General features: G+C 42.0%; 1 protein-coding gene across 4 annotated transcripts in view; it reads left to right on the top strand.

The window, feature by feature from the left end:
- The window catches only part of EXT2 (exostosin glycosyltransferase 2), a 300,617-nt gene that overhangs the window by 61,695 nt on the left and 223,922 nt on the right, over nt 1-15,000 (top strand). For 2 of the 4 annotated variants that reach the window (XM_068123892.2, XM_068123893.2), the window contains exon 8: nt 5,472-5,612. The exons of the other annotated variants lie outside the window; for them this stretch is intronic. In XM_068123892.2, coding sequence (XP_067979993.1) covers nt 5,472-5,612 — 141 coding nt within the window. The remainder of the gene's footprint in view (nt 1-5,471; nt 5,613-15,000) is intronic. 4 annotated transcript variants of the gene reach the window in all.

The raw sequence follows: 15,000 nt of genomic DNA, 5'->3' as shown, positions 1-15,000 counted from the left end.
ACGCGCTATGACCACGGAGTAGGGAGCGAGGTTTGGAGGCGTGGTGGGCGTGGTCCTGAGCGAAGCTGGGAGGTTCGGTGGAAGGGACTGATTGGTTGGCAGCGTGCCAAGGCTGACGTCACCGGCCAGCAGATATTAGTGAGCGCCGAACGCCATTTTGGCAGTTGGTTCTTGAGTGGAGTTGGTTCGGGTGAGTGAGGGAGTTGGCAAGCAGAGATCAGCGAGCGCCGAATGCGATTGTGAAGTCTGGCAGTGGGTCTTGCACCGAGTGAGTCTTGAGAGAGTTGCTTCTGGCAGTGAGTCTTGAGACGCAGTGGAGTGAGTGAGTTGGCAAGCAGAGGAGTTGGCCAGCAGTGGAGTTTGGACAGGAAGAGAATTGTGAGAGTTGTTTCGTTGGCTTGAACTTGGCTCGAAGCGGCACTTGGCGTGCAGTGGACTTGCGCTCTCTTCCCCTTTTTGCCGTTCTTCGTCGTTCTGTGTTCGTATTTGAGTTGAGGGTCGACCTCGCTTGGAGCCGCTAGCCTGCATTGGACGCGCGGTGCTTTTTCTGCTGGGAGCGGTGCTCGGTGCTTTGGAGCTTGGTGCACGGACCTCGTGGGAGCGGCGAGAAGCTTGGAGCGGGGCCTGGTGGCACTCGAGCGGGGCTGTGTTACACGCAAGACTACAGACAGATAGGACTGCACACTACATTACCTTTCCCAATTACACGACGAACGTGTTCTTTTATTAATTCCATTCCTCGTCTTGTTTCTGAAGTCGGTGTGTGGGATCCCAATTTAGTTACCTTATTTTATTTTTGGCGCGTATTTTCCTGTCCTTGCTTTTATTTGTAATAAACCCTTGTATTATTTTCTATTCCCCGTTACACCTGTGCCCGCTTGAGTTAATCCCCTTACAGGACCGGAGCTACGTCTGTGCGCTGAAGGAAAGCTTTTGCCGCATCCTCCATTTTCCTTCTTCCTCCCGCGCGACATATAGCCGAATCTGTGTTTGGTAGTTGCCTCCGAATAAGACCGTTTAGGCTATCGACTCTGATGTTAACTGGAGTTGCGTGACAATATGTTCCGAGAGCTCTTTTGGGGATTTGGCGAGCCCCAAACTCATTGTCGAGCCCCGAACAGCTTCCAAATGCAGTTTGTTTGTCCTAAATATTCCCAGGGTTGTTTTTTTACGATCTTGTTATGGTTCTCCTTTATCATTCCAATTGCTCCAATTATCACTGGTACAATTCTGGCGTTCTTCTAGTCAAGAAGCTTAGCAGCATATTTATCGAAAATGGGGAACGGCTTGACAAAAGCGCCATTTTTATTTTGGTGGTCCATTAGACCATATACAATAGATTTAGGACCGGAGGCAAGAAATATACAGTGTTCCTCACCTTTTTATTGGACAAAAACCAAGGACAAAAACCAGCTATGTATATATTTTCAACAAGGAGGCTAACTTTTATTTCATTACATGCAGTGTTATTTGTAAAACTTATGCATGCCTGCATAATAAATCTTACGCTTCCATGTAATAATAATTTGTAATCCATGTAATAATCTCCGAAACCGCTCCATGGAAAAAATTGAAACGTGGCTCATTGTCAAGTACTCCCCTTGGGGAATAAGATATGTTAATAATGTGATAAATGTAACGATGACTTCATAATTCGACAAAGTACAACGCTTGATTTGATCAGTATGAATTTTTTTTTCTCCGCAATTCTTGGTCCAATTGACACGAAATTTTCACCATTGGAGCGCCTCCTCCTGTATAATATTTTAATGATAATTATGACGTCATAGGTCATGTGGTACTGGCGCCATCTTGGAAACACCGAAAAACGTTGCACCTCTATATCTCCAAAACCACTCTATGGAAAAAATTGAAACGTGGCTTATTGTAAATAACTCCATATAGGGAATAGGTTTTGTGATTGATGCTGTGAAGAGGAACAGGTTGAGATGGTTTGGTCATGTTTTGAGGAAGGATGAAAGTGACTGGTTGAGAAGAGTGATATAATGGAAATGAATGTAGAAGGAAGTAGAGGACGGGGAAGACCGAGAAAGACTTGGCTAAAGATGGTGGAAGAAGAAATGCGGGCAAGGGGGTTAACAAGGAGAGATGCAGAAAATAGGGCAAAATGGAGAAGATTGTCATGGAGACCGCAAGGCCAACCCCCGCTCTAGCAGGGAAAATTGCCTTAAAATGCATGTTGTTGTTGTGTTGTGTATAGGGAATAGGTTTTGTTTTACGATGACGTCATTTGTGCCATAATTATGACATCACAATTCAACCTGGACAATGCTTAGTCTGATCAGTTTGAAATTTATTGAGTGTGATCTATGCATCAATTATATTCGAGAAGATAAATTTCTGATGTCACCGCTCACGTGGTCTGGCAGCCATTTTGGATCAAAGAAAAAAGACGTTCAAATACAGAAGAGTCGACTCGCACCAAGTTGACTGCGCAGGCTAAGTATTCTATGAATACCTCTAGTTCAAGGGAGGGAAGGGGAATAATCGCACCCTTTTCCACACTGACTATATTCTGCAACTAAGATCTTCACTCAATGGACCCACTGGGTAATGCGTTACCACACAGTCAACATGTTGGGAGCAAGTTCTGAATTTCTAAGCTGATTTAGCTTGCTGATGAGGCCTTCAGAGAGAAACCTGTCTGAAATTGTTGCTTGAATGCTTGCTTACTTTGATAACTGTAAGGTGTCTCGTCTTACCTATGAACTGACTCGACATTTTCTCTGATCCAATGTCCTTATTTTACAGAGTTTGGCTGCACGGAATGTACATCCTATTTCTGTACCATCGTGCAATGCATTTAACTATATTTGGCCTGCGATCTTTGTTGCCAACTATGGCATTTTTTTGTACGTTGTTGTTTTTAAGACCTTGGGTGTCATCAACATTTATTGTTATATTTTGGCATGAGGCCCTGCTCGCAAAGGCCTGCTTATTGTTTGCTGCAAATATGTTGTAAAAGAGCATGGCATGCTCCATGATGCGTCATGACATTCTTGCTGGCAACAAACTAGAGAGTCCATTTTTTTTTGGACTCTTCCAGGGTCCTGGGTTGGCTCACTTGGCTGGGCTTTTGTGTGATAATTTGGCGATTGTAGGTTCAAATCCCAACCCTACTATGAAGGCAATGATAAACGGCCCAATGCATTATCTGTTTTGAGCCTTCTTTGGCAGCATCAATGCCCTGGAAAGGGTAAATTATATGGATAAGTCCACCAGATTAAATCCAGAACTCGACAGATTAGAAACGAGCACCAACTGAGCTATCTCGCAGCCATTTATTCTACCTTCATGGGTTTTTCACCTGCTCTGCTCGTCTCTGTGTGGTGGGTAGGTTTCGAACAAGCGAAAAACAAGGCTCACTAATTCACTATTCCATACGTCTCTTTTTGTGTGCCAGCTATTTTTGCCTATCCCCATTCATTAGCATTCCTGTGACCTCATTTTTCTCCCTGTGAAACGTGCTTCCCAAACCTGCTCAATGCGAGTGTGTCCTGCGAGTCTTCAACGTGTCTGCGAACCCATTTCTGACGTTTCTTCATATCCTGTGATGTTTATTTTAGTTTCTCGAGTTTTATCTCTGGCCTACTTAACCCTCATGTATGTCAACTGCTGAATTTACTCCTTTTTAGCATTGCATTTACTGCTGTTTAAGATCTGCCATTAACTTTGAGAGTTTTATGGAAAGATAAAAAGACGAGATGATAGTTTATTTTGACATCGTCCATGCCTTCGGCTCTATCTAGTGTCTCGTCGTTCCGACAAGGCTGTTTGTAAGGGCATCTCGGGTCGCCTCTACTCCTGCAATTCTTATAGACATATATATATATTGCACATGTAAGTATAGTATTGTTTCTGATTGCTTGATTTATCTTTACACTTTCCTGTAAGTTGTTATCCGGCAGGGTAGTACGATGAGTGCAGTCCTTTTCCTTTTGTGTGTCGATCATTTGCTTGGGTATATTTTGTAATTCCATTTTTTCAAGCATCAACTACTCGTGAATTTAGATATTTTCTTTAGCCAAAGGTAATGATGCTATTTTGGGGTTGATTTTGTGGCTATAAAAAGCATGCCACTTCACAGCCAAGCATGGACCCACAAAGGCAAAGCCTATATTCCTAGATTTTGCCTCCGTGTAATTAAAACAATACCAATAGTCCAACAATGGTATAGCTGGGCTTGTATCTGCTGAGTGCAGGATCTGCTGTCCCCCTGTCATGTGACCAGATCCTCAGCTCTGATTGGTGGACATTTCTGAGAGACATACATACACCGGATGGACAGCCAAATACTGTTCCAGATGGCATTGCCCTACGGGCTACGCCATAAAAAAAAATTATACGAGAGCGAGACTCGTGGAGGAGAAAGGTTAAATTGACAGTGGTGTAGTGGACCAACAATTGGGCACAACTGGTAGGAGGATAGAGGAATAGAGATGAACGGAGGGAGAAAAAAGACTGGGATCAGGAATCGACTGAGAGTTGGTCAGAGGTTTATCATAAAGTTGCACCCAAAAGGTTTGATGCCCTTAATCGTGTTACATTACCTTGGCATCCAACAATACACATTTCTTGAGTTCCGTATTTCTGACGTTTGGAAGGGGCAGACCATTAAAAAGTCCCTTAAAACCCTTTTTGGAAATATTTGCACCCTTAGGCTGATTATTATTTCATCACATCTACATTGGATACTGAATATGAAACACGCACGTAAGAAATGAAAATTGTATGCATACAGAAACGTCCCCTTTAAGGGTTCAACAAGGGTCTTGATCAGAAATTTTCACCCGAAAAAATGTTTTGTCACAAAAAGTTCCAATGACTCACCATGAAAAAATGCAATGTAAGAAAACTTCTGACCCGGCACTTTCGGAAAAGAAAAGAAGGGCCTTAGGCTCAATGGGTTCAAAATGGGTCTCGCAAAACTTTAATCAAAATGCTGAGCTAGATCAAGTATCCACTTTGAATACATCAGAAAGACACATGTGAATAATGATTTGGTGCGTATGAAGTTATCATGTTGGTAATTTTTATATTAATCCTTGGTCAAAATCTCATAATAGAGCTGCCACACACACACACTCACACTCACGCACACACATGTGCACACGTGCACACAAACACTCACACACACACGCACACACACACACATACACTTTTACGTGCTCCTCCCCAAACCCCGGTCACGGTGTACCTCCGCGCCCCGAGAGGAGTCACGGCAGAAAGATGTGTTATTCTGTGTGTCAAAGATCAATGGTGAAACCACACCAATTGTTACCAACAAACAAGTATTGTATAAAGGTCACACAAGAATAACAGCACAAAAACAATAGTAATCAATTGTACAACCAATATATCATTCCTATGATAGTACCATCAGTTTCGTACAATATAACTCACTGTGCTCCAAGTGAGCGAAAATAACATTCCCAATGTCTCTGTCCCAGCTTCAAACCAAAGTCGATCCACGCTCCAGTGATCGTCAGAACGATGTTGTATCGAGACCAGAATCCCGCTCGGTTGACAGTCACACTGCCAAAGATGGGCAAAGGTGTCCTCAAGAGGCGACTGGGAAATCACACCTTCGGGTATGGACGTTCAACGGCTCCCAATCGGCGAACCGCAAATTCACACTCCAAATCCACGTTACACACACACACCAGGTTAACGGCTGGATGCGTTGAAATGGTTGAAGCGAGGTGAAAAACCTGGAGCGATGCGAAAACAGGCGCGAGGCAAATTGGCCAACTGTCCGTTCTCGAGACGTGACGGCACTTCAATGATTCTCTTCGGAATCGACCGCAAAACCTGTCACGCAGGTTTAACTGTCACAGCGATAACAACTCTGTCGCAGGAATCCCTTTCCCAGGAAACCCCAAAGTTCGCTAGTGACCCCCGTTCGCCAGCGTTTGTTCCAGACCTCCAAGCAGCTCGGATACTTCTCCGACCTCACTTGCTCCGCCTCCTTTTCCTCCTCTTATTCTTCTTCCTCGTCCGGTTACCAATCCGGTTTCCGGTTTCTTTTAAAACACTAACTTTTTTTACCTTTCAAAAACAGTTATCTCTAATTCATTTAAACGATAACAATAATAGTACATGCAACCAAAAATGTTTACAGTGGATGAGAACCACAGCAACGGAAGTGACGAATCCGTAACAACACACACACACAAACACACACAAACACACACACCCACACATGTACACACACACACACACACACACACACACACACACACACACACACACTCACGCACACACTGACATACTGGCGAGACAAACACTTAACACAGCTCCTCAGCTTGGGGGAGTGCTATCACTGCCGTCACTTCCTGGGATACTCTGGGTACCAGGACATCATAACAATTAACAATAGCACTGCTTTTCTCCCCGCACTCATCGTGGCATTTCCTCGGGAGGAATTCCCTCCGCTCCTTGGATGCCAACTGACGGGGATTGTGTGTGCTCTATCCTTTTAAATGCTTAAAGTCAAGCAAATAAGCAGCACGCACCATTTTCAAGTCTTTAGTATGACGCGAACCGGTCCAATCCGGATGCGTGTTTTCTAGGAGACACAATCTCCTTACTGGATGGCCATTGGCTCCCTACAGGAGCTCATCCCCCCTTTGTCAGGTGTTGTTTTTACTCCTGGCAAGGTATCACAGTCACCCTCCCACTAAAAAAGCCAGTGAGGGTGTCGGTTTAGTCGCTGACAACTCCACCATGCGGAGGTATCATTGGATTACATGTTTCCAGTGGCAGTCCCAAAAGACTGACCTGACATCAAAATTTGCAGATAAGAAGGACCTCTAAAGGTGTTCAAAAATGGTCTCAATCAGAAATTTGCACCTGAGAAATTGTTTTGTTGCAAACTCCTCTATTTTAATGGTATGAAACAAAAATGCAGCGTAGGAAACTTTCTGATCCGGCACTTTAAGATAAGAAGGCCCCTTTAGCTCGAAGTGGTCGGAAAGTGCACTTTTAGCACTCAACTACCTGCAGAAGTAAAAGCTGCGGGGACATAGAGAAAGGCTGTTCCTCAAGATTTGATATTTATGATGTTGAAAAATGTCAGTTTTTTAATGTTTATTTATTTATTTATTTATTTATTTATAGAAAAGACAAATGTGCCACTAAACAGAGGACTGACCTGTGGGCTATCAGAGGACTGACCTGTGGGTTATCAAACAGAGGACAGACCTGTGTGCCACTAAACAGAGGATTGACCTGTGGGCTATCGAACAGAGGATAGACGTGTGCAAAATTATTACAAGAAGATCTAAGGTGCTGGCCCAATGGCCTAATGGATAGGCTTCAGACTGCCAAGCTGGGATTCTGGGTTCGAGTCCCATCTGGGTTGAATGTTTTTTTTTCCCCTTACTTTTTCAAGTCTTTTATATCGTCTTGAATAAAGTCTTGTGCGATGAACAAATGTATTTTGTTTGTATTTCAAATTTATCTTGGGAAAAATGCCAGGGGCATAGAAAATGCCCCCTTTATATGGTTTGCGCCATGTGGAAAACTATAGAAAAGAAGGGAGATTCTTGGGGAAAATGTCAGGGGCATAGAAAAGGCCCCTTTATATGGTTTGCGCCATGTGGCAAACTGCAGAAAAGAAGGGACATTCTTGGGAAAAATGCCTGGGGCATAGAAAAGGCCCCTTTATATGGTTTGCGCCATGTGGCAAACTATAGAAAAGAAGGGACATTATTGGGGAAAATGCCAGGGGCATAGAAAAGGCCCCTTTATATGGTTTGTGCCATGTGGCAAACTACAGAAAAGGGACATTCTTGGGAAAAATGCCAGGAGCATAGAAAAGGCCCCTTTATATGGTTTGTGCCATGTGGCAAACTATAGAAAAGAAGGGACATGCTTGGGAAAAATGTCAGGGGCATAGAAAAGGCCCCTTTATATGGGATGTGCTATGTGGCAAACTATAGAAAAGAAGGGACATTCTTGAGGAAAATGCCAGGGGCATAGAAAAGGCCCCTTTATATGGTTTGTGCCATGTGGCAAACTACAGAAAAGGGACATTCTTGGGAAAAATTCCAGGGGCATAGAAAATGCCCCTTTATATGGTTTGCGCCATGTGGCATACTACAGAAAAGAAGGGACATTCTTGGGAAAAATGTCAGGGGCATAGAAAAGGCCCCTTTATATGGTTTGTGCCATGTGGCATACTACAGAAAAGAAGGGACATTCTTGGGGAAAATGCCAGGGGCATAGAAAAGGCCCCTTTATATGGTTTGCGCCATGTGGCATACTACAGAAAAGAAGGGACATTCTTGGGAAAAATGTCAGGGGCATAGAAAAGGCCCCTTTATATGGTTTGTGCCATGTGGCAAACTATAGAAAAGAAGGGACATTCTTGGGAAAAATGCCAGGGGCATAGAAAAGGCCCCTTTATATGGTTTGTGCCATGTGGCAAACTATAGAAAAGAAGGGACATTCTTGGGTAAAATGCCAGGGGCATAGAAAAGGCCTCTTTATATGGGATATGCCATGTGGCAAACTATAGAAAAGAAGGGACATTCTTGGGTAAAATGTCAGGGGCATAGAAAAGGTCCCTTTATATGGATTGTGCCATGTGGCAAACTATAGAAAAGAAGGGACATTCTTGGGTAAAATGTCAGGGGCATAGAAAAGGTCCCTTTATATGGTTTGTGCCATGTGGCAAACTATAGAAAAGAAGGGACATTCTTGGGTAAAATGTCAGGGGCATAGAAAAGGTCCCTTTATATAGGTTTGTGCCATGTGGCAAACTATAGAAAAGAAGGGACATTCTTTGGTAAAATGTCAGGGGCATAGAAAAGGTCCCTTTATATGGTTTGCGCTTTGGGGAATAGTTATTTGACTCAGGAAGCTACGATATGACCAAACAGCGTTTACCAAAGCAAAGCTTTATTAGCTAATAATTCACTTGTTTCAATATAATAAAGAACTACAATACGATAACAAATTTAGTAATTCAAGTCATTGGTTCTTCTTCGTTCGCCGGTGCTCTCCTGGCGCTGTTTCCCGTTGCGTACTCGTTCGTTCCGTCGGGCAGAGGTTCTCGTGGCAAGTGCTCCTGACTCAAAGTTTGCTCTCGTTTATATGGGCACATTGGAGTTAATCCTCCGTGCGCTAAATGTTAATCCTCCGTGCGCTGAATGTTAATCCTCCGTGCGCTGAAGCTCCTTGGTCATCCACAATCGCCTCCCTGCTGGGGAGTTTCTTCACCCTCTTTGCATCCCGATGTCCAAAACAAATAGTGCGGGCTTGGGAATGTGTGTTAGCCCAGGGTCGTAATAAAGGTGGACAAAGGACTCCCAGCTTCGACAGAGCGAGATACATTCCTGACATTCTTACGACCACCTGCTCGTACCTGCTTTGTTACCAGTTCCAACCAATGAGTTACACCGAGTTACACTTCCACAATTCCCTCATCTTTTTGTTTTTGTTTATATTAACCATTAATCTAAACATCAATATAAGTAAACAATCAATCACTACAAGTAAACATCAATACAAGTATTCAAACCATAACTTTGGTAATCCAATTCCCTTAGGCATACACCGTCATCCTGCAAGAATCTGATCACAAAACATTTTGTTGGTCATTGACTCCTTCCATATTGTTCAATCTATTGCATTTGCATCACAAATATCTTTTCAAAACAACACTTCACTATCACCAAGATACAACAATTTCACTTCACCATTTTCATGTTTTTTAAGCATCTGCAACATCTGGCAAAAACGTTTGCCTCCAAACAAATGTTGATTCTTTGTTTGAAAGGAAGTGCTGATCACTTGCGTTTGAATTCAGGTATGAAACATTTTCTCCTAATGTCTTCATAGCACCTGCACTACTTCGTGTAGGGTCTCGCTGTTGTAATAACTGTGCAGAGTCATAGACTGACCCTGCTTTCCATGTAGCATTCGTGCCACTCTTGCTGTAAACCATAGTAATTCCTGAACAAGGCCTTCGCCCAGTTGTAGTCGACTTGCCTCCTCCCTCATTATGAGTGGGCAGCAAGTATTGGTGTGACGTTGATTGGCCAGCAAGATGTGGGACAGGGATGCCGGATGCATCCACAATGATGTTGGGACCATGGTGTTCAGGTCATTCATGGTCCATACCAGGAGCAACCAGCAGAATCGTGCACAGCTGTTGTGACAAGGGCACAGCCATTTGTTTGCAGCTCCATGCTGGTTACCCGGAAGTTGGTGAAGTAATAACATATGCCCCCGCATTTCGTAGGGGTCGCAGGTAAAATGTTGTTGTCCTGCAACTTCTGATGTGATGAATGTTCCAAGCCTTCGAACAAGAGTAAGTGATCGCCTTTCTTTCATATGTTGCAGTGTGATCCAGGCAAATGGTCACATAAATTTCCTTGGTGAAGGTAAACATCCATCTCCAAGTTACACAGGAGAATGTCTTCATCATTCTTTGAGAAGGAGGGTGTATGCCACGATTAACTTCATTTTAGCCACAAATTTTCTTTCTCGAACTTCTTCCCAATTCCGTTAGCACCCCCTTCAAATGTGATCTCGTCTTATCCTTATGCTCAGTCACATCTGAATCTGCTTTCCACACACACTGAATCAGATAGGGTACATCTTACCATGAAATCAGCATAATCATGTATATCTTCCGACAGTTTCACATTCAACAATTTGTTGTTTTTCCTTAAAACATTCAAAAAGTTATATTCATTTATATGCGTCACAAATAATATTCAATCAGGTATGTATTTCACTACTAAACTAAGAATAGCATCCACAATTGCTTTCAGGTTAATATAGTTAAAAAATTAACTCATGCAGGTATTTTAGCTCTACTCAAAGAAAATAAATTGCATATGATTATAATCACAAACAGGAATATCTAATTCCCAACAAATTTTTCCAAACCAACAAATTAAGCATAATGTATTATTATCATAATTTCTCCCCACTTCTTTTTTTTTTTTTTTTTTTTTTACTAACAGTGTGTCACTCGTGGTGATATGAGTTCACTGATCTTGTAATTGACACAACTCATAACATTGTCGTTATGTCATTATCTTAATTCTACTGTATTCATTTGCAACATCACTTGATTTAATCTTTTAATCTCAGTATTTATGTCGCCATAAAAGTCTTCCTCTTGTGGTTCCACATTTCTTTCCTCTGGTGTTACTTCATGCATTATCATAGTGTTGTTGGTTACCTTATTCAAACACACCGGCACTAAGGCTTTCAAGCAAGCCACCACTAAAACAATTGCCAATATAACTACTAAACCCACAAACAAGTCTGCTACTCCTTGTATATGTTCATACCTATGACATAATTATATGTCGATGACATTCAACATTATATACCAAACTAACAAGCTTCCTAAAAGGTAAATAAAGAAATCCCTTAATATGTAACATAAATCAGATTATTTGTCTTACCCTGATCCCCCTATCTCCCGGGGTCGAACTAAATCCCCTAATCATGAGTGTAGTTGTGATACATTATCCCTCATGTTGCGCTAATAACAGTAGATAATGGTATGTCATGTAGGCAAATAAATGTCACTATCCCAAGTAGGAATATCACATGTTGAAAATGTAATGTTTATCAATGCAAGGGGTGTTAAAATGTAATTCAAATGACTGTAAATCACGACTATCATTTATCTGCCACTGAATGTTCTGCTGGGCTGCTTAGTGCAGCCTCATTTTCTGTGGGACCGTCCTCCCTTGCCCCTTGCCCCATGTGCTCACTTGCAATGAGAGGCATGACTCCAACTTTCTACTTTGGGTCCTTTTTTTGTTTCTATTCTTATCAATCTCCTATGGTTTATCAGTTCGTTCCAAAATACCGCAACCAAAGGTTTTAACCAAAGTTCTACCAAACTATTTCCAATGTGAACTCAAAATCCAGTGAAACAATGACTCGAAGAATTAACTTCAAGGGGTCAATAAATTTATTATATAACCAGATCTAATTTTCCCATCCAATAGTTTGCCTTGCCGAGTGTCATATTTTAGCACTTTAATAAAACTTAGAAAAATGTCTCTCATCTCAATAAATTCCCTTTTTCTTCCCAAATCTCTATCTCTCTCTCTATCTCTCTATCCGAGGTCCTCTCTATCTCTTTGCTGATGACTCCACTCTCTGCCGCTCCATTCCTCTTCCCTCAGATAGGCAGTCTGCAGCCTCCTCACTCTCTGAAGACCTGGACAAAATCACAGACTGGTCAAACAAGTGGAACATGTCTTTCAATCCTGCCAAATCTCACTCTCTTACTATGTCTCTCCGAAAAGATCGACTGGACAACCCTCCCATCTACTTTCTCAACAATCCTCTCCAAGAAGTTCTGTCACTCAAGCTTTTGGGTCTCACTATCTGCCATGATCTTTCTTGGGAAAACCACATTTCCAAGCTGGCCTCCAAAGCCAGTCGCCGACTGGGCATCCTCCGTCGTGCGAAGTCCTTCCTCGGCACACCTGAGCTCCTCACCACATACAAGGCTTTCATCCGCAGCTCAATGGAATACTGTTCTCCCCTGTGGGCTGGTGCTCCTGCCTCACACCTGGCTCGGCTTCACGCTGTTGAATCCAAAGCTTTCAAAATCATTGGAATCTCCCGCGATGAAGCTATCTCTGAGGGCCTTTCACTCACTCACCGCAGGCAGGTAGGTGGTCTTTCTGTCTTCTACCGACTCCTCTCCGGCCTTGCTCCCCCAGCTCTCTCCGTGCTCTGTCCCCCAAATATTCCTACAGGTCGCACAAGATCTGCCAGCAACCCTCTGATGGTTAAACTGCCGAAATCTCGGCTCTCTGCTCACCTTCACTCTTTCAATCCTCTTTTCTCCCGCCTGTGGAACAAACTCCCACACTCCCTTCAATCCCTCTCCTCCCTCCAGGTCTTTAAAACAGCTGTTCACCACCATCTCTTATCTTCCCCCATCCATAACCTTGATCTTTTCTACCCCCACTAATTCACCCCAGATCCACCTTGTTTGAAATTCCAACTTATTTCCTGGAAATCCTGGCAGTGTCCATATGTTTATACCTCTCCCACCCCCCCCCTTCACATGCCTCCCCCCCTTCACATGCCTCCCCCCCTTCACATGCCTCCCCCCCAAAGCCCTCTCCCTCCCACAGATCTCTCGATGTCTCCATGTCTCTCGGTCCCTGCTCTCAAATGTTGTGTTTGTGTCCTTCCCCCTCTCTCCCCATCTTGTCTACCGCTCCCGATGTTATTTGTTTTATGTGTCTGTTTGTCTTTCTGTGTGATTAATTTTCGCTCTTTCACGAGCCTCGATCTTGTATACAAAAAAAAAAAAAAAAAAAAAAAAAAAATACTCATCTGTAAATTACATATTCAATTACAGTTTCTCCCAATTTGTTCGGTCTAAATGGCCGCAAAACTGGCTGCCAGCATGCAGTACCGTTTTTTATCTACCAAGCAAGTGCTCGTCCACACAAGACCTCTACCAAAATGTTGTTTGTAAAAACAAATCTGGGATTTCTGATTACATGGATGCACTCTCAGGACATTTTCAGGCTGCTGTTAACAATCCACTATGATAAATTAATTCCTTTACCCACAATCAAATAATTAGTACAAATTGAGGATATTTTCCCTATCACATTCATTTATAGATTCATTATGTTGGATCTAAAAAAATTTTTCCCAATAATTTTCCACTGCTGTAAGGAAGAACAATAGCTCTCATAAGTCTTAGTAATATCGTACTTAATTTACCCAGCATCGAATAATTTATTTACTATCCATTCTCATCTGTTAACCAGTGACTTTGTTTGAACTCCAAAACTTAAAACTCACAATAGTTCAAACCAGCAAAATTTTCTTTACTATTTTCCCATATCATCTATGCCTAATACACATCCATACATACAGCACAATTTATATTCTGATCAAATTCAAGTTTATATATATATAAAATCCGTGAGCAGAGTACTCTGGGAAGTCAGTGTAAGACCTCTCCCAAATTTGGCTAATTTTGTACTCCCACATTTTTATGAAGCTCATATCCATAAATAGCTTTGATTCTCATATAAATTCTATCAAAATGATATCCCAAGATTACTCCCAATTTTACTATCAATGAATTCACTATTAATGAATGGCTGCTCATAACTCAGCAAATCAAATCTTCATATTCCATCTCCCTTGACAAAAGAGATAATGTTCATAATCAAATTATATTTCTTTTATTTTACGAATTCTCTCGATATGCGATCCCATCCACATGGAACTATCTATTTTCAGACAAGGCACACTTTCGGTGTCAACAATCTTGTAAGATTGATACACAAAACAACAACAACAAACACAAACATTGATGCACAAAACACACACACACGCATGCATTATGCATATTTGTTTGCGTTGGAACCATTATTTACAGATCAGGATGGGTGTCAGTTTTTTATTTCAATTTCATAAAATTTGTCCTTCAATTTTATAAATGCTAATACACAAATGGACCAAAAAGTTTATTCTTAGAAAACCCCTATGATGTCACATTGAAATTACCTTTTCAGTTCCCACAATAATTTATCCAAATTTGACTACACACCCATTTGCATGTCAGTTGACCACTGACCTATCAATCATGCGGAACAATAGTCCGAAATTCCCACCTGATCATCATGTGACTCTTGTCACTTGGTTTCAAAAAATTTGCAACGCAATTGTTCCAAACTTTGTAAATTTAAAATTGCTGTGCCCAAAATAGAAGAGCCAATTTTGGCATTTGATCAATTAATTATTAATTTGTTAACGAGCAAAAGAAAAAATGAATCATTCTTGCTTCGAAAACTTTTCAGACACAAGAATCATCGACAGTTATTCATGTTTGTCCAGTAATCGAATCTGTTGAGGCCAATCATCATTTGGGATTTGCAGCAATGAAGGCCTAATCATTGTCTGAGGTACCGGTAAGCACTGGTACCCTTGATCTTGGTTTGCCCCATGAACTTGTCT

The sequence above is a fragment of the Myxine glutinosa genome, chromosome 8, assembly GCF_964187855.1.
Source record: "Myxine glutinosa chromosome 8, kmMyxGlut1.1, whole genome shotgun sequence".
Taxonomy (NCBI): Eukaryota; Metazoa; Chordata; class Myxini; order Myxiniformes; family Myxinidae; genus Myxine; species Myxine glutinosa.
This window is presented reverse-complemented; position numbering and strand designations above follow the sequence as displayed.